The 27,401-nt window shown below is 45.1% G+C and overlaps 1 protein-coding gene across 1 annotated transcript in view; it reads left to right on the top strand.

Moving 5' to 3' along the window:
• The first annotated feature begins 5,157 nt into the window (after nt 1-5,157).
• Nucleotides 5,158-27,401, top strand: part of LOC137422373 (angiopoietin-2) — a 256,544-nt gene continuing 234,300 nt past the window's right edge. Inside the window, exons 1-2 of the mRNA XM_068109125.2 lie at nt 5,158-5,301; nt 5,610-6,307. Of these exons, the coding sequence (XP_067965226.1) occupies nt 5,975-6,307 (333 nt within the window). The 5' untranslated portion in view covers nt 5,158-5,301; nt 5,610-5,974. The remainder of the gene's footprint in view (nt 5,302-5,609; nt 6,308-27,401) is intronic.

Below are 27,401 nucleotides of genomic sequence, written 5' to 3'. Positions count from 1 at the left end.
TCAAAATCAACTCTGTCAAAGCGCCTTTGGGCTTCTTGAAAAGCGCTATACAAAATAAATGAATGATTATTATTATTATTACAAATGGGAAACTTACAGTTTTTAGGGACAACATAAAGAACACAAACAACAGGTACAAATAACTAATGTAACGCTGAAGAGCTGGGCTCTTGCTTTAGACGGACGAAGTGACGGGCAAGACACAAACTCGTCCGAGAAGATGTTTATTGTAAAAACCAACTCGGGAACTCCGTAAAGCCCGTTTATCGGGCTGCATATATATCCAAAACCCGAAAGCATAACCGAAACCGAAAGCCACGCCTCTCAGGCGAGGCGTGTTTCGGTGGTCACGTGACCGACAGGTGCAAGGGATTATAACCGCACGCGCGGCACGCTTTGGTGGTCACGTGACCAGCCACCCCGGCGCCGAGGTTGGTGATTCTGCTGCTGGTCTCGCTTGGGGGACCCATGGGTCGCTACACACGCCCCCCCAGAATGGACTTGATCCAGGAAGGTCAACCTGAGGGGGGTCCGGATGACCCGACCGAAACGACCCCTGGCCAGTCGCGGGGGGGGGGGGGGGGGTCCGGTGTGGTGGCGGGTGGTCGGACGGGGGGTGCAGGACGGGGGGCGGCCGAGGGGCCGGGCAAGTCCTCGGGGGAGGCTGCCGAGGTTCCTCGCGGGCCTCCCGAGGATGCAGGGCTGGTCAAGGCCTCGGGGGATGCAGTGGACGGGGGGCGGCCGAGGGGCCGGGCAAGTCCTCGGGGGAGGCTGCCGAGGTTCCTCGCGGGCCTCCCGAGGTTGCAGTTCGCGGGTGCAGTGCCGAGAAGGCTCGAGCGATGCACGCGAAAGGCGGGTGAGCCAACCCAGGGGCTGGTCAAGGCCTCGGGGGAGGCTGCCGAGGTTCCTCGCGGGCCTCCCGAGGATGCAGGGCTGGTCAAGGCCTCGGGGGATGCAGTGGACGGGGGGCGGCCGAGGGGCCGGGCAAGTCCTCGGGGGAGGCTGCCGAGGTTCCTCGCGGGCCTCCCGAGGTTGCAGTTCGCGGGTGCAGTGCTGAGAAGGCTCGAGCGGTGCACGCGAAAAGTGGGTGAGCCAACCGAGGGGCTGGTCCAGGCCTCGGGGGAGGCTGCCGAGGTTCCTCGCGGGCCTCCCGAGGATGCAGGGTCGGAGAAGTAGTTGCGGGTGTAGTTGTAGGTGCGCGAGGGTGACGAAGCGGCCGTGCCGCCAACGTCAGTGCGCGCGAAGGTGACGAAGCAGCCGTGCCTTCGGAGGGTCTTGGAATAGGTTCGCCCCTCCGGTCGTAGAGGAGGAGCCGAGCATGGTGCGCGAACCTCATAGTCATGGCCGTCGTCGTTACCGAAACTCCGGCATGTCGAAACCGTGGTCGAAACTGCGCCCAAAGCCGTGCGGGAGAAGCCGGCGTCACCAGCCTAGGTGGCTTCCCTGGCTAGGGCGTGCTTGCCGTGTCCGTTCGCAGCCCCCGCATCCGTGCGGGGGCAGTCGGGGTTGCGTGTTCAGATCACGTCGGGGTCACCAGTGAAGAGCAGGGCTCTTGCTTTAGACGGACGAAGTGACGGGCAAGACACAAACTCGTCCGAGAAGATGTTTATTGTAAAAACCAACTCGGGAACTCCGTAAAGCCCGTTTATCGGGCTGCATATATATCCAAAACCAGAAAGCACAACCGAAACCGAAAGCCACGCCTCGCTCGGTGGTCACGTGACCGACAGGTGCAAGGTATTATAACCGCACGCGCGGCATGCTTTGGTGGTCACGTGACCAGCCACCCCGGCGCCGAGGTTGTCCGCCGGTGACGTCACTGGCTGGAGCAAGGAGATTCTGCTGCTGGTCTCGCTTGGGGGACCCATGGGTCGCTACAACGCTTTCGATAAGGTGGTGTCAAAGACAGTGCTGCAAAGGCAATAAACTTCTGAAAAAAGGTGTTTTCTACAGACTTTAAAACTTTTATTTTATTACCTGCACCATCGAAGGTGGATGGAGCTTGTGTTTTCACCCCTGTTTGTTTGTTTGTTTGTGAACAGGATATTTCAAAAAGTTGTGGATGGATTTGGACGAAACTTGGTAGATGAGTTGGGTAGGTGACAAGGTAGGTGACGATTAGGTTTTAGTTCAGGTCTGGATCCAGATCCGACCCATCAGTGGGATACAAAACGCAAACAGTTCAGTCTGGCGGAGGTACGTATGTACGCTCTACCAAGTGCCGCTCAAGTTTCAATTGAATTACTGTATATACCTGGAACATTAGAACGCAAATCGCCATCATGATACTTTTAAAAACAATCTGTTTAGCAGTACTTAAGATAATATTTACACCGTTTCATGCCCTGAGGGCAGGGTAACTGACATTCAGTATTCACGCCGTTTTCATGCCCCAAATGCAGACTAACTGAGATTCATCATTCACACAAATATGACGGTGCATTGTCATGCCCTGAGGGCAAAGTAACTGCAGTGAGATTCAGCATTCACACATATTTGATGGCATAGTCATGCCCCGAGGGCAGAGTAACTGGGAGATTCATCATTCGCACAAATATGACGGATAAGCGCTGTTTGTTTCGTGCAATACGCAGAGCAAGAGATTAAAATAACCAATTCCCATGTCCTTTTTCTCAAGACCACGGGGTAAGGTATTCCATGAACTCTCAAGACCACGGGGTAAGGTATTCCATGAACTCTCAAGACCACGGGGTAAGGTATTCCATGAACTCTCAAGACCACGGGGTAAGGTATCCATGAACTCTCAAGACCACGGGGTAAGGTATTCCATGAACTCTCAAGACCACGGGGTAAGGTATTCCATGAACTCTCAAGACCACGGGGTAAGGTATTCCATGAACTCTCAAGACCACGGGGTGTCGGGGTAAGGTATTCCATAAACTCTCCAGTTGTTTATAAAACTTTATCACATCAGCAAAACTTCGTCCCTCATTTTAAAAAGTATTAACATGGTACATGGAGGACACTCTCTAAAGCCACCATTCATCCTCTCCACCTCCTCCGTCCCTCTACACCACACCTCCGTTCCTCTCCACCCCACCTCCGTCCCCTCTCCACCCCACCTCCGTCCCTCTTCACCCCACCTCCGTCCCCTCTCCACCCCACCTCCGTCCCCTCTCCACCCCACCTCCGTCCCTCTCCACCCCACCTCCGTCCACCCTCCACCCCACCTCCGTCCCCTCTCCACCCCACCTCCGTCCCCTCTCCACCCCACCTCCGTTCCTCTTCACCCCACCTCCGTCCCCTCTCCACCCCACCTCCGTCCCCTCGCCACCCCACCTCCGTCCCCTCTCCACCCCACCTCCGTCCCCTCTCCACCCCACCTCCGTCCCCTCTCCACCCCACCTCCGTCCCCTCTCCACCCCACCTCCGTCCCTCTCCACCCCACCTCCGTCCCTCTCCACCCCACCTCCGTCCCTCGCCACCCCACACAATCCCCACACCAACCCCAGTGGCTTCTAGTCGATTGTGATTTCTATTTTTTCTCGTGAGAGAACTCCCGTAAAATCGGGTGCTTAAAGCAAAGTCGACAAGCACCGCCGTCGTGCTATGAAGCCTCCGAGCGCGGAAAAACAAACCTGCCTGAACCCAATCTGGAGCGAGTCCGAGATCCCTCCGGGCGCCTCTGATCTTTGCCATTGGATGCAGTAAATTTGGCCCTTTTATCAGGGTTGTTGTTCCGGGGGCGATGCGCACGCGGCGCTGAGCGACGTTCGCACGAGAGGAAGCAAATTGCGCATTGTAACCACATTGTAACCACGTGTGTGTGCATTGTAACCACGTGTGTGCATTGTAACCACGTGTGTGCATTGTAACCACGTGTGTGTGCATTGTAACCACGTGTGTGCATTGTAACCACGTGTGTGTGCATTGTAACCACGTGTGTGTGCATTGTAACCACGTGTGTGTGCATTGTAACCACGTGTGTGTGCATTGTAACCACGTGTGTGTGCATTGTAACCACGTGTGTGTGCATTGTAACCACATTGTAACCGTACTGTAACCGCACTGTAGCCACATTGTAACCGCACTGTACCCACATTGTAACCGCACTGTAGCCACATTGTAACCGCACTGTAACCGCACTGTATCCACATTGTAACCGCACTGTAACCGCACTGTAGTCACATTGTAACCGCACTGTACCCACATTGTAACCGCATTGTAATCGCACTGTAGCCACATTGTAACCGCACTGTAACCGCACTGGACCCACATTGTAACCGCACTGTACCCACATTGTAACCGCATTGTAATCGCACTGTAGCCACATTGTAACCGCACTGTAACCGCACTGGAGCCACATTGTAACCGCACTGTAACCGCACTGTAGCCACATTCTAGTAGCCTACTTACTGGTGTAACTTGTAAGTAGTCCCTACTACATACATGTAAGTGCATTGTAATGTATAATCCCTTCCCTTGTGTACAATGAATTCCGTGTACACACCAAAAATGTTAGGATCGTCCCGCTTTGGGGTTTTTGCCAAGTCGAGACCCTAAGTTTTACCTGAGCCCGGTGCATTGTGGGTTGGGGCTATAAGAGTCCCCGCGGTGTGATTGGTCATTGGTCTCATTCCAGGTCCTTCATCGTGACATTGAACATCGCTCACACGAGAACATGGCGATGCGGTGCTGAGCGACGGTTGTTTGAGTTTTACAGGGAACACTGAAAAATGTACCTGCACCATATTGTGCGAACGGTGAGAGCAAGGAGGGGAAAGATACCTCCGCTGGGGAGTGGGGGCACGATCTGCTTCACCTGTGTAATATCCTCGAACCTGCAGGTTACCCGATGAATATCCGGATCGTCCTCAACAATTGTGTCCATTTTATTTCCCAGTTTTACGGATTCGGTCACCGCTAGGAATCGAACCTTTGTCACTGACGTCACCATGTTGTCTGGCAAGCCGCAGGAGCTCGTTATGGAGTTGAGGAGCGGATGGAGAAAGGGGGAAGAGGAGGGAATGAGGAAAGGGAGGGGCAGACACAGGAGCGTCCCTTTCCATCGCCACCGTCTGGCTATCAATCACGGGCAGGGGGTGAGGGGCGGGAAGTTTGAGGAGGAGGGGGCTGTGTTGTGGGCTCACTCCTGACTGGTTCACGGTACCCTAACCCGGCGGAGCCTGGCGAGGGAGGACACAGACACCGAGCGCTTTATCGCGGCAAGACGCGCCTCTGGGACCGGAGCACAAGCGCTGGAAGCGGGAAGGACTCAACGTTTCTCCGCGACCTGGGAATGGAGCAACGCAGGAGGACGACGCGGGAAGGGAGACCCTGGTATGACGTCACAGCGAGAAAATATATTAAACGACCACTGTGGTTATCCTTGCACATAATTATATAATTATTTATGATCTACGAACATCCGATCGGTGTAGATCAATTGGATATTCGCTCACCCTGAGCTCATCCACATACATGACGTCATATAACATCAATTGTTTTTTATTGGTGGTTTTATTTGTTTTTTACTTCCACGTGGTGGTAAATGTATATATATTCATATTGTGTGTACTTTCCAAGCAGGTCCACCCTCCTACCGAAATATCCTGCGGTTTTAAAGGATCCGCATTTTGTTTTCGCAGATGGGAAAAGCAGAGAACCTCCTCATATACGATCGTGGGGAGAGCCCCCTCTACGTCTGCTGCGGAGGGGTCCGACACCACAGGAGTCTGCTCGTCTGTCGTGGAGGGTCCAATATCTGAAGTCTGCTGCGGAGGATCCGACACCACAGGAGTCTGCTCGTCTGTCGTGGAGGGTCCAAAATCTGAAGTCTGCTGCGGAGGGGTCCGACACCGCAGGAGTCTGCTCGTCTGTCGTGGAGGGTCCAATATCTGAAGTCTGCTGCGGAGGGGTCCGAGACCCAAGTACTCGTGACGATCTCCCATTTTCTTGGGAATTGAACCTTCTGGTGGCTTTTTAATACCAATTGCAAGTCCATTGAGTTCGCATGATGGAGGTGCTGCGGGCGGTGGGAGCCGTGGTGGTCGTGGTACTGGTGCTGATTCCTCACACAGTGCTGGCCGGAGTCGAGGTGCAGAGAGTGGGTCCCAGAAACCCTTCACCCCCCCAGGAGGATACCGATCACACCACGCGACGTTACCACCGGGTGGAGCACGGGTCCTGCACGTACACGTTTGTGCTGCCCGAACTGAACAGCTGCCATTCTGGACTGAGCCGAGCTTCAGGACAAGACACTTTGGGTCGACCTGCGGGCAGCACCGTCGAGCGTCTCGGTCGCCTGGAGGAGGCAGCAAAGAACAACACAGCATGGTTGCAAAAGGTGAGCCTCGCACTCACGGTTGCACTCAATTATGGTGCGCACTCCCTCCAAGTGATGGCAAGTGCTCACCCCAGTGCTTTGTGTGTAGAGCATTGGTTGTATTGTAAACTGTGGCATCCTTTTGAGGGAATGCTAAGCCAGCTGTTCCATCTGACTGCGTTTACACGTTAAATACCATACAATGTCTTTCGAAAAGTCAGCGGATGTTTGCCGATGCCTTGGTCAAACTCCAAATCCTGCCGTAATACGGCGCCTTCAGAAAGTATTCACACCCCTTGACTTTTTCACATTTTGGTGTTACAGCCTGATTTTAAAATCGATTAAATTGTGATTTTTTTTTTGTTACTGATGTACACGTAATAACCCCATTAATGTCAAAGTGGAATGGTTTTTTCTAGAATTTTTTACAAAATAATTCAAATGAAATACAGAAACTAATTTACACAAGTATTCATCCCCCTGAGTCAATATTTCGTAGAAGGGCCTTTGGCAGCAATTACAGCTTCAGGTCTTCTTGGGTATGTCTGTATCAGCTTTGCACATCTGTATGTGGGGAGTTTGTCCCATTCTTCCTTGCAGATTTGCTCAAGCTCTATCAAGTTGGACGGGGAGTGTCGATGAACAGCAATCTTCAAGTCTTTTCACAGATTCCCAATGGGATTAAAGTCTGGGCTTCAACTGGGCCACTCGAATACTTTCACGTTCTTGTTATGAAGCCATTCCAGTGTTGCTTTGTCTGTATGCTTGGGGTCATTGTCCTTTTGGAATGTAAATCTTCAGCAAGGGCTGCATATAATATATCTAATTGAGATCTTCAGCAAGATATATCTAACTGAGTGCTCCAACCTAATGAGTGAACACCGTGACGTCACCGCCATGTACGTCCGCCCTTACGGCGGTGATGTCATGGCGTTTGCTCATTAGGTTGGAGCACTAAATTATATATACAGTATATATACATATATCACACCAACTTATAGCTCAAGCAAGGTCTGTACTTATTGTCCTATGCGGATATTATGCACACTTCCTGCAATATTTGAAACTAACCCACATACTCCACTGCTCAAACGTTGGGAACTCTCACTGCACCACTCAAGTTCAGCACACACTTATTGTACCATTACCATATGACTAATGATCCCTGCACCACCTTCATTGGATTTACGCTGCATGCACACCTTATGTATACATGCAACGGCAAGCCACCCAGCATAAACCTTGCCAAGACACTGCACCTGCCTTCGGGCATAACACCAGAATACGAATAAATACATGCTGCACACTCACTTAGCTGCACATCTGCTGCACATTGACTTTGCTGTACAGGGATTCATTTCAACAGCCATTTACACTGTTAAGTTTACAGACTCCAGGCTGTCTAACTTACATTAGTTGATCCATTCATTCGATTATTCATTTGGACTACAAAGTGAACAATGGCACATGTGACCAGCACATCAGCGTTCAACGCATACAACACATTGATATAATAATTAGAGTCAGTCCTCAAGAGGCTAGTACTGATCAAACAGACTGTTTTGTTCAACTACTTGGAATCCACAGATGATGGATTTGGACTCAGCTGTTTAACAAACACAACTGTATTACTTACATAGCTTGGTCTTGTGTTTTGTATTTATTGGGCGAAGCCTAATGCTTTTTTTTTTTTCGAGGTTTTCATCGAGTCCTATATAGCTCTAATACCATGCTAAGGGAGACTGGCCAGGGGGAAGTATCGGAGGGGTGTAGGCCGTAGGGGGAGGGGGCTGGGATATGCCCCCCTCCTTACCACCATCCCATTAATCCCCACTACCTTCACCATCCTTTCAGTACAAAACAAGACCAAAAGTCAAACAGCGGCATAGCCGGGCTCGTAAAATATTATAAACCACAAACACACATTATTAGCTTTTTAAACAGTCGCTAATGCTGTTTATAACATTAGACAAATAAATTTGGAGGAATCCCGACATCCGTGAGGGAAGTTTTACTTACAGAACTGAGCAAAGATCTACTGTAATCTATATACCCCACAAGGGTTGGGGTGTGCTCATTTACCAAGCAGCTAGCTAGCGCTTGCTAAGCCAGCCATTCCTTAACGGTTTTGAATGGAGTGCTTGTTCGAATGCTTAAACCACTTAGCGATCTCTCCACAAGAAACTTGGTAAATGAACACACACCCAATGTTCTTGAGACCCGACCATAGATCGACTGTAATCTATATACCCCAAAGACGAATGACCTTTCCTGTCGCTCTCGAAGTGAGCGGATGTTTACGCCATTATGACATCATACACGTAATGATGTAGCATGACGGCTGGACACAAAACTTCCGCTGCTTTAATATATATATAAGATATATATTTAACTTCCAGTAACGTTGCAGTCACTACAAAGGGATTAGTGTTACGATTAGATTTACTATAATAATAACGTTATGTTATTATTACGAATTTTTTTTTTTTTTTAACCGAGGTGAATTCCTTACTTCCGCGGTTACACCGCTTCAATCCATCAACTTTCCATTCACGACATTGGGATTAAAGTGTTATGGTTATATTTACTATAATATTATTATTATTAGGAAAACGATACTCCTGAAACAATACCACTGAATTGAGAAACCTGGGTTTAATTTGTCTGAAGCTGACAGTGAGTCATAACGCCTTCGGCCAATATGTACCGTGTATTGTTGGAAGAGATGTAACGCCAATGCTTTTGATATTTGATGGTCATTTTAACAATCGGTTTGTTTGTGTTTCACACTGAATGAAAAACGTAAAGGTGGAGCATCGCGATTGTGATATATGACAGGTTCAACGATATGTTCGGCATGAACGGCATATAAATCAAAATGGCGGTGCATGGAGAGTCAGCTGCAGCACCACCGTAATGACATTAGACGTAATCACATCACCCTGTCATGTGACCAGATTCTCAGCTCTGATTGGTATACGTTTGAGGGGACATACATACATACATACATACATACATACATTACATACATACATACATACATACATACATACATACATACAGACAAACGCTGTTCTAGACGGCTCTGTCCGATGGGCTACGCCATAAAAATTGTATTGTATTAGCTTGTTACCCTCGCCAGAGGAGAGGTCATTGCATTGGGGTCCGTTTGTTACCTTGCGCCTGTGAAGCGAAAGGCAGGGTTAGGCATTCGGTTGCGTACGTGTGTATGTGTGGCGTACGTGCATGTCTGCATTTTTAAAATTCATTTTCTTGGCAACTGTTAGTCCGATTGACACGAAATTCTCAGCATAGGAGCTCCTCCTCGTGTAGAATATTTTAATAATAATTATGACGTTATAGGTCACATGGTACTGGCGCCATCTGGGAAAAATTTCGCACCTCTATATGTCTGAAACCACTCCATGGAAAAAATTGAAACACGGCTCTTTGTCAAGTACTCCCCATGGGGAATAACATATGTTTGTGTTGATGTCATCGGTCACGTGGTTCGGCCGCCATCTTGGAAAAACCGAAAAACTCTGCACCTCCACATCTCCAAAAGTCCTGAATAGAAAAAATTGAGGTATGGCTCATTGTAAAGAACTCTCCATGGGGAATAAAATATGTTAATGATGACGTCATCGGTCACGTGGTTCGGCCGCCATATTTGTCCTAAATGGCCGATAAAAAAGTACATTCCGGCAAGTCCTCGGTCTCTGACCGATTTTTCATTTGTATGTCTGTTTGTCTGTTTGTCTGTCTGTTTGTCTGTCTGTCCACACAGAATGTGAGTAAGCTTTTCTCTGCAACCATTGGTCCAATCGCCAATACATTTTCACTGTAGGAGCACCTCCTCCTGTGGAACTTTGTAATGATAATTATGCCATCATACGTCAGTCACGTAGTCTAGGTGCCAGCTTGGAAAGACCGAAAAACTTTGTACCTCTATATCTCTGAAACAGCTCCATGGAAAAAAAAATCGAAACATGGCTCATTGTCAAGTACTCCCATGAGGATGTCATCCTCATGGGCACTACTTGACATGATAACATGATGATGTCATCGGTGCCTTCATTATGACATCATAATTAGATGAGTATAGTACTTGATTTGATCAGTTTGAAATTTCTTGAGTATGATCTACAGAAAAATTGTATGTGAGAATTAAATTGATGACGTCATAAATGTATGTCGTCAATGAACCAAACAAACACAGCAACTAATAAACACCACACAAAATACACCACACAAACACAAACACGAGTGTCTGCAATCTCCGATTGCTCTTTCTTGTTTCAATTGCTTCACAAACATTAAGTGAGTTATCGCTAGCACTTTGGGCCAAGTTACAAATTCCAGCCAGAAAGTGAAGGGACACTGCATCAGTGGCACAGCCACACTCCCAGCAATACTATAGGTCGGTGAGTGGATTGACTTTGATATTGAATCCTGGTCTAACATGCATTCCCAAATGATGAAGACCTTATTTCAATGAATTTACCTTCATGGACCTGTTTCTTTCGAGGAATTATGGCTCAGGACATCCAATTATCACTCAGAAAACTGGAGCAGGCCATACGTTTGTCGACAGTTTTCAGGACACTTGGACCCCACCAAAATCATGTCCCCTTCTTCCCTTGGCTTCCTTTCGCTCTACTCCTAATTAGGGTAACTGAGAAACTGAGCACACCTGGCTTTCCAATAACATTGTTTGAATAGTGAACCACTCCAGGGAAACTATTGTTTAGCTAATTTGAGGCAAGATTTCAAACGATATAATTGAGCTGACAAAATGTTTGATGCTTACACATCTTAACTATATTAACTAACTGCTCTTTCTCATTTCATCTCACTGCTGATGTAAACTGGAACAAGCTTGGCTTTGAAGGTAAATGAGCATATCCTTAACTCGGAAGGCAAAATCCACACGCAATGCAAGTACAGTCGTACAATCATTCAACTCTTCCTCTATGAGTGAGTTTGGTACATATTATATGCTATTATAAAAGTAAATAAATGTATAGGTGGAACGCTTAAAACATGTTAATGCTCAATTTCAACAACCTGGAACGATTGGGTTGGTCGGATGTTTGCTCTTCTTATTTTCCCCTTTCCTCCTGTCAACCGAGGGAAAGGTTATCCGACTCAAACTCAGTCAAGGAGGAACTGAGGAATAACACAAAAGCGAACTAGAACGGCACTCGGTAGAGAGCATACCTCCACCAGGCTGAACAGTTTACGTTTTGTATCCCACTGATAGGCCGGATCTGTATTCAGACCTGAACCAAAATCGAATCGACTTGTTCTTGTCACTTACCAACTCATCCACCAAGTTTCGTCCGACTTAGTCCATAACTTTTTCAGATATCATATTATGTATCGTTTTTGAACCCATCTGTCAATGGTGAGAATAACTTTTAAAATCCTCATATCCACATCCAGATCTTCACCAAAATCTACTCAATTCATCCTCGTCACACACCCATCCTGTCCACCAAGCTTCGTCCAAATCCGTCCACAACCTTTCAAGATATTGTGCTCAAAAATAAACAAACTGACAAACAACCCGGAATAAATACATATCCTCCACCCAACTTCGGTGCGGAGGTAATAACAATGGCCCGGAGAAGAACGGAATGGGGAAATTTAACGTGACGCAACATTGGCCTTGAAGAGGTCCAGAATGGAAAAATGACTCGATGTGAAATTGTTCCGGGATTGATGTGACAAATTTGACTGTGCACCTGCACTCTTTCTTGTACCTCAAAGTCTGTCCCGAAACCCAAAGGTTTTTAAGAGTTACACTTAACTTTTGACAAACTCTTCAAGTTCATGATTGCCTGATTGAACTTTCATTCCATCTTCATGATTGCCTGATTGAACTCTCATTCCATCAGTGCAAAAGATAGAAGTTATTCGAAGTTCCAGAATCCCACATTGCTAATCCCACAAAGCTGTGATTCCAAATCAGATAAAAACATCGGACAGTATGGCAATACATCATTTATATATCCAGTGGAATTGAAAGAGCGCTGCAAATTAGCATTGCCAAATCTTGAGTTGTGGATATTAACTTGCATTGGTCTATGATGGCCCGTGACCCAGAGAGACATAAAGCTGAAGCTTATCAACGTGGTTAAAACAGCCGATGGGCAAATCCCTCGACTTGCTGGTTGTCAGCCTTAGGTATTTGAGCAACCGTTGTATAGCTTGATGATCACCATTTTCTCGCAATTTTTGTTACCGGTCTCCGCGTGTAATCGTGCAGCATGTCCACCGGCTATCATGCTAGGACCATGTCGAGTTGAGACTGTTCACTGTTGTTCCAATTGCACAGTTCTTCCAGCTATATTAAGGAGGCTGATGTTTGACCGCAAGTTTTCTGGAAAATATTCAGCGTATGGGGAGGTTTTTTGCCGTTGTATGATGCAAACACAACAAGAAAGAGCAATCAGGGATAGCAGACCCTCGCCAGGACGTATTTTCAGTGATTTTTAAGGCTTTTGTGTTAAAACAAATATGGCGGGCGAACCACGTGACCAATGAAGTCATCGTTATTTTTTTTTTCTCCACCAATTTATCCCAAGATGATGCTCAAATTTCATCTTGATCGGATGACGTTTTGTACTTGTCGAATTATAACGTCATAATGGAGGCACCGATGACATCATCATTAACATATGTTATTCCACATGGAGAGCTCTTTACAAGCAGCGCTTTCGGAGATATAGAGGTGCAAAGTTTTCTCGGTTTTTCCAAGATGGCGGCCGAACCACGTGACCAATGACATCATCATTATTATTTTTCCTCCATCAATTTATCCCGAGATGATGCTCAAGAAATTTCATTTTGATCCGATGAAGTTTTGTACTTGTCGAATTATGACATCATAATGGAGGCACCTATGACATCATCATTAACATATGTCATTCCACATGGAGAGTTCTTTACAATGAGCCATGTCTCAATGTTTTCTATGCAGCACTTTCGGAGATATATAGGTGCAAAGGTTCTCGGTTTTTCCAAGATGGCGGCTATACCACGTGATATATGACGTCATAATTATAATTTATAAATTATACAGGTGGAATTGCACCTATGGTGAAAATTTCTTGTCAATCGTACCAACGGTTGCAGAGAAAATCATATTTATTTTGTGCAGACAAACAAACAGACAAATAGACAGACAAACGGACAAACGGACTGAAATGCAATACGCTCTCCTCTGGCGAGGGTAATAATTATGAAAACCTGCAGCCAAGTGTGCGGTCAAGATGGAAAAGTCAAGTGTGTGGTGAGGCCAAATGTTTGTTTCCATGATAGATGTCCGAGTCTCATGCCGTTCAAATAATTCCTGTTCCGAGAGCCAAGTGTACAAGTGGTTTCCCTCATGGTGTGGAACATGAGCAAACTTTTAGCGAGAATGGTTCCTGCTGGCTTCTGTTTTGCGGAATACCTGAGTGAATGAAGAGTTTGGCTTTCATGGTCATGGAGTGCAAGAGGGCAAGAAACACTCGACCAACCCAAGAGGAGTGTAGCGTTAGGGCTATTTGGGTTGTGATTTCAATTGTGCATCTGTCAGCATTGATCATACATAGCCAGGAATTCAACTTGCAGGACGTGCACATCCCATAGGTATAGGTATACCTGTTCCGTGCTGCCAAGCAGGCTCATGGAAAGGATGACACTGGACGGTTTGCCGTTGTCTCTGCAGCAGTTCAAGCATTCATTTATCATTTGTTCAGGGTGCACACACACACACACACATTGGTTGTCTATACACGAAAGAAAGACGCAGTGGGATATTTAATGTCCACCAGCAATAAATGTTCTCAGATGGATCTACATGTTAACGTCATTTTGAGGGTCGCATACTCAGTGGTGCATCACCCACCGAATGAAACGCAATCATGGGTACGCATTGTATAGTTGAATCAGGAATCAAACCCAAAATGGACAACTTAACATACGCTGCAACTGATCTGCGCCATCCTGCCAGCCCAGTTGAACTTACTCAGGTTCATCGTTTCTTAGGAACGGCATTTACAGCTGAAGTACTTGTTGGTGCGTTAGGCTCCGAATGTCTTTTGTGGTGAGTTTCATTCAACTTTGGTTGTGTTTGGATGAGTGTGTGCCTCTTCAGGAGAGGTAATGTTTGTGCGGAAATTCTGCATTCTTGGCACGTACTTCTTGGAGGCTCTAGCGAAATAGCGAGCTGTATGTCGAAATATCATGCTACACATGATAATAATTTTCTAAGTTTTATGAGATTGACGGGACGAATTTGAATGTCCACTTGCACTCGTTCATTACTCTGAAAGTTTGTCCTGAATATTGAGAGTTTGCAAAACTTACGGTAACTTTATACAAACTCTCCAAAGTTTGTAAAAGTTACGGTTAACTTGACATAAACTCCTCAACCTTTGCAAAACTTGCGATCAATTTATTTACAAACTTTCCAAAATTTCCAAAAGCCATGATTAACTCCTTACAAATTTTCTAGACTTTGTAAAAGTTGTGAATAACTTTTACAATCTCTGAAAAAGTAACAACAGAATAATTTACAACATATAAAATTGCAGGAGTTGCAGGAGAAGTACATGGAGAAGAGGAAGAAGTTGTTTCTTGGGTTTGTTGATCTGGAGAAAGCATTCGATAGGGTTCCACTCGAAGTAGTGACATGGGCATTGAGGAAGATAGGAGTAGAGGAATGGTTGATCAGAGTAGTGATGGCAATGTACGAGAGAGTGTGCACAGCTGAAAGGACCAAGGACGGGAACAGTGGTGAGTTTGAGGTGAAGGTGGGAGTGCATCAGGGGTCGGTACTAAGTCCACTACTATTTGTAGCTGTGATGGAGGTGCTGGCTCGGAACGTAAAGGAGGGTTTACCATGGGAGTTCTTGTATGCAGATGATCTAGTGTTGATTGGGGAGAGTATGGATGGACTGAAGGAGAAGATGAACATGTGGAAGGAATGTATAGAGGAAAAAGGTCTGAAGGTGAATATCGGAAAGACCAAGGTGATGGCAAGTGGTAAAGCACTCTCCGACTCTCTGGAAAATCCTCTGTATCTCTTTGCTGATGACTCCACTCTCTGCCGCTCCATTCCTCTTCCCTCAGATCGGCAGTCTGCAGCCTCCTCACTCTCTGAAGACCTGGACAAAATCACAGACTGGTCAAACATGTGGAACATGTCTTTCAATCCTGACAAATCTCACACTCTTACTATGTCTCTCCGAAAAGATCGACTGGACAACCCTCCCATCTACTTTCTCAACAATCCTCTCCAAGAAGTTCTGTCGCTCAAGCTTTTGGGTCTCACCATCTGCCATGATCTTTCTTGGGAAAACCACATTTCCAAGCTGGCCTCCAAAGCCAGTCGCCGACTGGGCATCCTCCGTCGTGCGAAGTCCTTCCTAGGCACACCTGAGCTCCTCACCACATACAAGGCTTTCATCCGCAGCTCAATGGAATACTGTTCTCCCCTATGGGCTGGTGCTCCTGCCTCACACCTAGCTCGGCTTCACGCTGTTGAATCCAAAGCTTTCAGAATCATTGGAATCTCCCGCGATGAAGCTATCTCTGAGGGCCTTTCACTCACTCACCGCAGGCAGGTAGGTGGTCTTTCTGTCTTCTACCGACTCCTCTCCGGCCTTGCTCCCCCAGCTCTCTCTGTGCTCTGTCCCCCAAATATTCCTACAGGTCGCACAAGATCTGCCAGCCACCCTCTGATGGTTAAACTGCCGAAATCTCGGCTCTCTGCTCACCTTCACTCTTTCAATCCTCTTTTCTCCCGCCTCTGGAACAAACTCCCACACTCACTTCAATCACACTCCTCCCTCCAGGTCTTCAAAACAGCTGTTCACCACCATCTCTTATCTTCCCCCATCCAAAACCTTGATCTTTTCTACCCCCACTAATTCACCCCAGATCCACCTTGTTTGAAATTCCAACTTCTTTCCTGGAAGTCTTGGCAGTGTCCATATGTTTTATACCTCTCCCACCCCCCCCCCCCCCCTTCCCATGCCTCCCCCCCAAAGCCCTCTCCCTCCCACAGTTCTCTCGATGTCTCCATGTCTCTCGGTCCCTGCTCTCAAATGTTGTGTTTGTGTCCTTCCCCCTCTCTCCCCATCTTGTCTACCGCTCCCGATGTTATTTGTTTTGTGTGTCTGTTTGTCTTTCTGTGTGATTAATGTTCGCTCTTTCACGAGCCTCGATCTTGTATACAAAAAAAAAAAAAAAAAAAAAAAAAAAACCATGTGGTGAGGTGGAAAGAACTGGGAAGTGGCCGTGTGCTGTGTGCAGGAAGGGTGTCGGAGTGAACTCCATTCAATGTACAATGTGCGCTGAGTGGGTTCATCAAAAATGTGGTGGTCTGAGAGGGTTATTAACCAGTGTGGTAGATACATTCAAGTGTAAGGTGTGCACAGAAGGAGCTGCAGATGGAGGAAATGTTGAGTTGGATCTTGGAGACGGCGTGAAGCTGGAAGGTGTGAAAACATTTTGCTACCTCGGAGACATGCTGAATGGAGAAGGTGGATCAGACTCGGCAACGGTTGCTCGAGTGAGATGTGCATTGAGTTTTTTTTACCCTTGTAGTTGTTGTAGTAGTAGTTTTCATATTAGCATTGTATTGGTGGTGGAAAACAGGTTGAGATAGAGTACGTTAACATGTAATCACCTATGGGGTGTAACTGAGGTGACGTTTGAACAAGAGTAATGTGGATATTGGTACCAAGTGTCCAGGACTTCCTGTGAGATATATAGAATGGCCATGTTTTTCATCATCATTAAGCATCTGTCTTTGCTACAAAATGTTGAGGGTTTGCATGTGTCACTGCAGAGGAACTCTCCTTTGAAGGACGGCCTGTTAGCGACCTGCCAGTTTTACGCCGAACCCGTGGGAAATGTTGTCAAAATTATTGCAACGTAATTTGATTACTGGTGAAGGGAGAGGTTAAGGGGTTATAGCGAGGAACTCCAATATGAAACGATGCTCGAAGCAGAGGATTCACCCTTTCTTAGGTGCTTTCCCGACTGCTATTGCCCTCAGATTCACGCCTCTTGGCTCGCTTCTGCTCCGTTTCCACATGCAAAACTGTGTCGTGAGCTCACGGCTTGGTTTCGTGGTGCCCATTTACCTTTTGCATGTTCATATGCCGCAGTTCGTACCACATCACGATGCAGGATTGCATGTGCAAACATAGCGATTCGGTGGTCTTACAGTTGAACGTGTTTTGATAGAATGGTGCAGAGATGGTGCACTTATGTACTTAGCTTTTAGCTGTCTCGTCTGTGTTCGACTATATAGACTCTCTGAGTTATGATTTGGAGGCAAAGCGCTGCATCATGGAATGCGCTCTCCTTTAAGGGGATGCTCAGCCAGTGATCCTTCTGCTCGCATTGATTACCCTTCTGATTCTGATGTACCATATTCTGTTATATAGCGTCGGTGCTGCCGAAGCAGTTTCTTGACAGCGATTATACTGGGTGGTTTTCAATTGCCTTTGCAGCAGTAGATAGGGTAGGAATTGTACACCACTCCTCCTTTCCTATTTCATCTCCTGCATGACGTCATCACAGGGCACCAAAGGTGGCCAGGCGATGATGCGCGCCGAAAGGGAGTACTCGGTTTTCACTCCGTTTGTTTTCTTGTTTTCTTTCTTGTTACTTGCCGGAATAGATTCCGGCAAGTATGTTGGTTGGTTGGTTTGTTACTTGCTGGAAAAAAATTCCGGCAAGTATGTTCGTTGGTTGGTTTGTCTGTCTGTTTGTCTGTCTGTTTGTGCACAGTACTACGTCTAAATCGTTGCACATAGCATCGCCATACTTTACACACATATTTGCCTTGCCCTAGAATAGACTGTGCCCAATTTTTAACTCTCAAGGCGCAAGGTCAAGGTCAGGGTCACCCAAAACGTGAAATCAGGGGAGTAGAGTTTTCATTTAAAATATATTTCAAACCACTATAACTCTAAAAGTACAAGATATATGCATACACTTACTGTTACTGACATATAGGAAGTCACATACGACATTTCATTTGGCACCATGGCCTTTGACCTTGAGTGACCTTGAAAGGTCAAACTCAAGGTCAAAAATTGTTTTTTTACTAATACCTCTGTCAAACATTATCCGATTCCCTTATAACCAACACCAAAATGTTCATTATTCAATTCCCGAAAAATAACATGTGGCATAAAATGGTCAAAAATGCTTAGTTTTAATTATTTTTTGGGGTCAAAGGTCAGGGGGCAAAGTTTTCATTGAAAATATATTGAAAACCACTATAACTCTGAAAGGACAAGAGATATGCATACACTTACTCAGTTATCTTGCATTGCTTAGTATATATACATGTATAGATTTCCCGCCATTTTGATCCAAAATGGCCGATTTAAAAAAAAGTACATACCGGCAAGTCCTCGGTCTCTGACCAATTTTTCATTTGTTTGTCCGGGCGACATCTCAGCCCACTTTGAGCGAGGAAGCTGAAATTTGGGCACAATAGTGAGTAAATACTTTGTCAAAAACAGCATTTTTTGTTTTTTGATTAATCAATTAATTGATGAGTTACTTAATTATTATCGATTAATTAAGTACTTATATATTTCCTCTCTTCTGGACATTATCTCAGGCACCTTTTGAGATAGGAAGCTGATATTTGGACATGCCAATGACCAGGTGATTTGGCTGCAAAGGATATTTTTGGTTTATTAATTAATCAATTAATCGATTAATTATTTAATTATTTGATTAATGACAAAAATTTTTTTTTTTAAAGTTACAGATTCTGATGAAATAGTGGTAGTTTATATGTTCTCTGACCAAATTGATTAATAATTTAATTTTTTTATGATTATTATTATTATTTTTTCATTATTAATCATTTATTTATTTTCTTTCTCATTTGGCCAATATCTCAGGCACCTTTTGAGCTGGGAAGCTAATATTTGGACATGAGTGACCAAGTGATGTGGCTATCAAGGATATTTTTGATTTATTGATTAATCATTTAATCGATTAATTATTTATTGATTAATCGATTAATTATTTATTTATTAATCAATTAATTATTTAATTATTTATTAATGACTTATTTAATTACATTTCTAAAAGATACATCTTCGGATGAAGCACTAGTGGTTTAGTTATGCTATAAGCCAATTGATTATGAAAGTATTTTGTGATAATCTTTTATTGATTTTAATTATACAATTAATCAATCAATTAGCATACACCTCTCCCTTCCAATGCAGCCTCTATGAGCCGCGCTGTAGGATATTTAATTATTTGGCATGGGGGCGGTGTACTTTGAATGTATGTGTACTTGTTGTACACCGCTCCTTTCCTATGCCATCTCCAGGCATTGCAAATCATCATTGCCGGGCACCAAAGGGGGCTCGGCAGTGACGCACGCTGAGAGTACTCAGTTTTCACTCTGGTTTCTTTCTTTCTTTCTTGTACTCTAGTAGCTCATGGTGGTTGAGTATGCACTTTATTGTACAGACCTAAACTCTTCAGGAATCCACTAATTGAAGGTCCAGGAACAATATTTGGTTGGTAACACATTTGCCACTGACGGCGAAATAGCTGAAATGGCCATACCCCTTTTTGGGCCACGCCCCCTTTTTTGCCGTGACTGTATCTACAGAACCGTTGGACCTAGGAGGTTGCCCGACCACTCAAAATTTGCGCAATGGCCACATTATGGGGGGTCAGTAATACATTTTCATATCCAAAAGTCAATGGTTTTTAAGATAATTGCCAAAAACCGATTTCAACATGTTACGAACTACAATTGTATGATACCACCAAGGCCACAACATTATATGACACTTATACCTTTTGCATCATCCTATTTTGGAATTTACTTATTTGGATTTCTACACTTTTCGCCTTTACTACAGCCACAAAACGTGACACATTTAATGTTCCTGTCTCTGCAAGTGCACGTTTTGGTACTCATACATGCTCTTGGGCATTTGCATGGAGGAGGCAGGTCATCGGGCCTGCACGATACTGGCAGTATCACTGGTGTTATGCCAACGTCCGTTGCTTCATACCCATACTGGAGTGGATCTGGTTTGGTGACGGCAGGAGTTGGGGCTTGCAACCACATCTTACACTGAAGAAATGCTCGCTTTATGTGTTCTCGTAGCGTTGATGAACAGCACACAAGCTGGTTGAAGTCCAGTTCTTTCTTGGAGTTGTGGTACTGCTCCCATCGATATTCATCGAAAGTGGAACAGTCGGTCTTCTTTAATCCAGACACAAGGAACTTTTCAGCATTGCTTGTTATCTGTGGTGACAGTTCTTCTACACCAAACCCTTCCAGTAGGGAGAGATCGATGGATGCTTTCAGGCCAGACAGCTTTGGACCCACCTTGCTGGTACTGTCGCAACCGCTGAGAGCATGAATGGCTGGGAGACACGACACCAAACCGTTGTCCAGTTGATCAACCAACATGTGGACTGGTACAGTTTTCTTTGTTTTCCGGTTACCAAGCTTCACGTACAGCTTTTGTAGTTGCCAGGTTGTGTTGAAGTGGAAGATGAGGTTGACAAAGACATCTGTGTCAGGCGAGTCGACCAAGACTGATTGAACCCCGTGTTTCACAACACCATCATTAATATGGAACATGATTCTGTCGTCGGCTTCTTCTTGGTTGCTTGAGAGCTCTGCGATCTGTGTTTCAGTGCCAGCTAACAGTTTCCTGCATTCACCCCCATATACTCCTCCAAAGAATATTTCCTTGTCCGACTCGACATTCTGCAGCATCCACTTGAAGACATACTCCTGCAACCGAACTTTGTTCAACATTGAGCTCCAGAACATATCAAGATCGACAGGGAGTTTCTGATTGTCAGACCCAATGGTGATTGTGATTTGTTCTGAGGAACTTCGCTGTGCCCGTTCCATTTGCTTGATTGATGATTTTTGATAAACATCAAAAATAATGTCTATTCTTGTGGACACGGAGCCTGTAGCAAGAATCCTGTTGGAAAGACTCTCAGCCAATTCCCCGAATGTGTGAAGGCCCATCTTTTTCATCGGTAGTTTACGCACAAGTGCCATGAAGTCCACTATTGTCATCTGAGCGTCACTCTTTACATTCCTCGTCTCCTGTGGAAGGCGACTGACAAGTTCCCTGGCTAAGGAGGCTTTATCGGGCTTCTTCAATTTGATGCCATCTTTACATTCAGTGGTGAGGAACTGGGATGTGCTGGTCAATTCATACTTCAGGAGTTCTAGCATGCTGTACCCTCTTTCTCTAGCATAGTCAATGTACCTAACCGTTTCCGCTGCATCCTTTTTCGCCATCGATTTCTTCGCTGTGAACGGAGTAGAAGTACGTTTCACGAAAACAGTCTTGCGGTTGGTAGGGATTGTATCATGTAGGTGCTTCTCCTTATCCTGAAATCTGGTCTCAACAAACTCTTCATAACTCTTCTCACCAATTTCCAGGCATTCAAGTAATCCGTCGACAACCTCCTGGGGAATGTCAGCTCCAGTAGAGATGTTCTGAAGTCTGATTCCAGCGTCGAACGGATTGTTGATGGATTTTATGTAATCCAGAAGGGCCTTTGCACGAACATGGCCAATCTTCGTAGAACTTGGATTGAACTCATGGTGTAGGCTCAGCTCACTGTCATCTTTGTCTCCCAAGTTGCACCATTCCAGCAGCTGTGCCACATGAAGATCTTTCTCATGCTTTAGGAGATTCCATAAGGCTACTGCTTCTTTCTGTCTGGTCATCCCAATGATACCTCCAGCAACCTTGGCGGGTTTATTGTAACACTTCTCGAGTGCCATGTCAAATCCTACTGCACTGCCTTGTCGGGTAGTGTGGTACATCACCCATCCACCATCTGTAAAGCATCTGTAGATACCCGGGAACTTCCTTTGTAGGTCCAGGCAATCTTCAAGGAACAGCGTACCCCATCTGCTATAGTTTGTCCGGCCAAACCCGAAGAACAAAGGCATGCACCTCCGCACAGCTGAAACGACAAAACACCCATGACCGGAATTTCTAGCCATGTCTAGACTCTAGTCTAGACTCTAGACTAAATTCTAGTCTAGACTCTAGTCTAGACTCTAGTCTTGACTCTAGTCTAGACTCTAGTCTAGTCTAGACTCTTCAGGAATCAAGTAATTGAACAATAGGAACAGGAACAGGAACAATTACGAATAATATTGTAGTTCGTAACATGTTGAAATCGGTTTTTGGCAATTATCTTAAAAACCATTGACTTTTGGATATGAAAATGTATTACTGACCCCCCATAATGTGGCCATTGCGCAAATTTTGAGTGGTCGGGCAACCTCCTAGGTCCAACGGTTCTGTAGATACAGTCACGGCAAAAAGGGGGCGTGGCCCAAAAAGGGGTGTGGCCATTTCAGCTATTTCGCCGTCAGTGGCAAATGTGTTACCAACCAAATATTGTTCCTGGACCTTCAATTAGTGGATTCCTGAAGAGTTTAGGTCTGTACAATAAAGTGCATACTCAACCACCATGAGCTACTCTAGTATTGTTTGTTTGTTTTCTTTCTTGTTTGTCCGGGCGATATCTCAGCCATCCTTTGAGCTAGGAAGCTGAAATTTTGGCACAATAGTGAGAAAGTGCTTTGTCAAAAAGGGTTTTTTTTTTTTTTGATTAATCAATAAATTGAGGAGTTATTTAATTATTAGCGATTAATTAAGTACTTATTTAATTAATCAAATTTCCTTTCTCTTCTGACCATTAACTCAGGCACCTTTTGAGTTAGGAAGCTGATATTTGGACATGCCAATGACCAGGTGATTTGGCTGCAAATGATATTTTTGATTTATTAATTAATCAATTAATCGATTAATTATTTAATTATTCGATTAATGACAAAAAAATTTTTTTTTTTAAAGTTACAGATTCTGATGAAATAGTGGTAGTTTATATGTTCTCTGACCAAATTGATCAATAATTTAATTTTTTTATGATTATTATTTATTTATTTTCATTATTAATCATTTATTTATTTTCTTTCTCATTTGGCCAATATCTCAGGCACCTTTTGAGCTGGGAAGTTAATATTTGGACATGAGTGACCAAGTGATGTGGCTATCAAGGATATTTTTGATTTATTGATTAATCATTTCATCTATTAATTATTTATTGATTAATCGATTAATTATTAATTATTAAAAGTCATGGAATCCATCATTGCTTCGGATATGAAATCTTTCCTCTTCTCCAATGGCTTGATCTCTGATCATCAATTTGGTTTCAGACCAGGTCACTCTACTCTGGACATGCTGCTTCTGCTGTCTCAACAATGGATGGAGGTCCTCAATGCCAAACAGGAAATTAGAGCTGTCTCCCTCGACATATCACGTGCCTTCGACACGGTCTGGCACCCCGCTCTGCTCACCAAACTCTCCTCCTTTGGTATCCATGGAAATCTCCACGCATGGCTGGCGGACTTCCTCTCTAGTCGTCGTCAACGTGTGGCCCTGAATGGGTTTCTCTCATCTCCTCTTCCTGTTCAGGCTGGAGTTCCCCAAGGCAGTGTTCTGGGCCTCGTGCTTTTTCTGGTCTTCATCAATGATCTCTCTGACTCTCTCGAAAATCCTCTCTATCTCTTTGCTGATGACTCCACTCTCTGCCGCTCCATTCCTCTTCCCTCAGATCGGCAGTCTGCTGCCTCCTCACTCTCTGAAGACCTGGACAAAATCACAGACTGGTCAAACAAGTGGAACATGTCTTTCAATCCTGACAAATCTCACACTCTTACTATGTCTCTCCGAAAAGATCGACTGGACAACCCTCCCATCTACTTTCTCAACAATCCTCTCCAAGAAGTTCTGTCGCTCAAGCTTTTGGGTCTCACTATCTGCCATGATCTTTCTTGGGAAAACCACATTTCCAAGCTGGCCTCCAAAGCCAGTCGCCGACTGGGCATCCTCCGTCGTGCGAAGTCCTTCCTCGGCACACCTGAGCTCCTCACCACATACAAAGGCTTTCATCCGCAGCTCAATGGAATACTGTTCTCCCCTATGGGCCGGTGCTCCTGCCTCACACCTAGCTCGGCTTCACGCTGTTGAAACCAAAGCTTTCAGAATTATTGGAATCTCCCGCGATGAAGCTATCTCTGAGGGCCTTTCACTCACTCACCGCAGGCAGGTAGGTGGTCTTTCTGTCTTCTACCGACTCCTCTCCGGCCTTGCACCCCCAGCTCTCTCTGTGCTGTCCCCCAAATATTCCTACAGGTCGCACAAGATCTGCCAGCAACCCTCTGATGGTTAAACTGCCGAAATCTCGGCTCTCTGCTCACCTTCACTCTTTCATTCCTCTTTTCTCCCGCCTCTGGAACAAACTCCCTCACTCCCTTCAATCCCACTCCTCCCTCCAGGTCTTTAAAACAGCTGTTCACCACCATCTCTTATCTTCCCCCATCCAAAACCTTGATCTTTTCTACCCCCACTAATTCACCCCAGATCCACCTTGTTTGAAATTCCAACTTCTTTCCTGGAAGTCCTGGCAGTGTCCATATGTTTTATACCTCTCCCACCGCCCCCTTCCCATGCCCCCCCCCCCCAAAGCCCTCGCCCTCTCTCAGATCTCTCGATGTCTCCATGTCTCTCGGTTCCTGCTCTCAAATGTTGTGTTTGTGTCCTTCCCCCTCTCTCCCCATCTTGTCTACCGCTCCCGATGTTATATGTTTTATGTGTCGGTTTGTCTTTGTGTGTGATTAATGTTCGCTCTTTCACGAGCCTCGATCTTGTATACAAAAAAAAAAAAAAAAAAAAAAATTTTTTATTTATTGAGTAATCAATTAATTATTTAATTTTTTATAAATGACTTATCTATCTATAATTCCAGTAATCTCTGTCTGTACGTTTGTACGTTTGTCTGTCTGTGACCGCTGTTTCTCGACAACCACGGGTCCGATATACTTTTAACTTGCCAGGTATATTGCTGGGGACCCGAGGATGTGCCTTTTCAAGGTTTCATATTAATCGGACAATTACTTACCGAGCTATGTCCAAAAAACGATTCAACCAATCAGAGAGCAGCGAACGATCGCGTGTGCCGGCGTTGCGAATGGACCAAACCATTCCATGTAAATAGAGGGGGGGGTTCTGTGGTCGTTGCGAATGGACGAAACCATTTCATGTAAATAGAGGGGGGGGATTGTCACTGTACTCGCAAGCCGTTCGCCGTTCGCTTTGGCGTTGCGAATGGACCAAACCATTTCATGTAAATAGAGGGGGGGGATATAATTTTAGATAGATATATAGTACGGGCATATATATAGTACGGGCATGCCCTAGTTTAATTAAATTTCTAAAAGATACATCTTCGGATGAAGCACTAGTGGTTTAGTTATGCGATTAGCCAATTGATTATGAAAATATTTTGTGATAATCTTTTATTGATTTTAATTATACAATTAATCAATCAATTAGTGTACACCTCTCCCTCCCAATGCAGCCTCAATGAGCTGCACTGCGGTATTGCCGGGCGCCGGAGGCGCCCCGGCAATGCCGCGCTGCAGCATATTTAATTATTTGGCATGGGGCGGTGTACTTTGAATGTATGTGTACTTGTTTCTTGTTTGTTTAGGGTAGCAAGCTATAGCTCGCCGACTCTTCGCAAAGGACACCTTGGGATATTTAACATCCACCAATTGATGGCGGCAGACAACTTAGAGGCGAGTGTGCATACCTCTAGACGACCATCCTGCCAGCGCATTGATTGCCAGTGGATTGTAAAAATCCCAGGACATTTTTCACAAGGATCGGCCATTGCGTGTCAGCACGCCAGCCAAATTGCTTCCCGAATCTGGTTTGGAGAGAAGATTGGCACCACCCGCTGCATTGTTTTGTTTTCTATACAAGTCCATCGAGGCTCATGGAAAAGTGAGGTTCATTTAGCCATGGAAATGCCAACATGATGCTTTACTGTTCTGTTAGCTTATAGGACAGATGATGCTGATGATGGTGAAGATGCTGATGATCAAGATGATAAATGAACCAACCAGCATACCGTACGACCTTATACCTCACCCATGGGATGAGGGTAAATTGTTAAGGAAAATATTGAAAACAGCATGTTGGAATGCAAGCAAGGATGCACACAGTATACTGCAGTGAAGGAAAATAAAACCTTTTTGAAAAGCCACAGTTACTCATTATGTTGACTCATGCCAGCAATCTGCAATGCAGATGGTCTCCACTAAATCCTCTTTTAACCCCACTTCTTGCAAAGGCAGCCATATTGAAATCTTAAATGGATTTATTGTCACGTGTTTTTACTTCCAGCTCGGCAAGTACTTTAAATTACAAAGTGGGGAGGGATATTGAGCGAAGTGAAGAGATTTATTAATCGTTTACATGTACAGGTTGTGTGGGGTAGGTCACACGTTGATTTAAGGTAACCAATGACCTTGAGTGATGTAGGCGGTGCCGGGTCGCTATGCCTTTATATCTTGTGGAAAGACACGTCACCTCTTTACGTTCTCAGGAATGGCATGCTCACTCACCTTTGAATGCTCGAGCCTGGGTTTGAATCTTCACCCAGCTATACATTACCAACCGAATATTTCACGTGCAGGGCAAAGCATCAATGTGTGCGCCCTCCATCGGGTGGACATTCAACAGGAGGACCGGTCTGCCAGCAATGATCTTTAGCCTGGTCCTTGGAGGACATTAAAGAGCCCACAGTGTCTTTCATGAATATTCGGTGAGTTATCACCGGCACCCTGAACAAATTCCAAAATCCTGCGATCAGTGTCTGTTGTGGAAGGCAATGACAAACCATGCAGTGTAACCCATAACAAGAGGCTAATTCGGCATTACTGACACTCTGTAAACAGAATGATACATCGATGGTCATAATGATGAAGACAAACGGCAGGGGGCGCCTGTTTTACAGAGTGCACCCGACCGTGCGCAATCCACTTTGAAATCCATACTTATGTTAAAAACATGAAAATGCATATATATACGTATATATATATATATATATATATATATATATATATATATATATATATATATATATATATATACTGTGTGTGTGTCTATATATATATATATATATAGTGATATATATATATATATATATATAT

Source organism: Myxine glutinosa, chromosome 2, assembly GCF_964187855.1.
Source record: "Myxine glutinosa chromosome 2, kmMyxGlut1.1, whole genome shotgun sequence".
Classification (NCBI taxonomy): domain Eukaryota; kingdom Metazoa; phylum Chordata; class Myxini; order Myxiniformes; family Myxinidae; genus Myxine; species Myxine glutinosa.
This window is presented reverse-complemented; position numbering and strand designations above follow the sequence as displayed.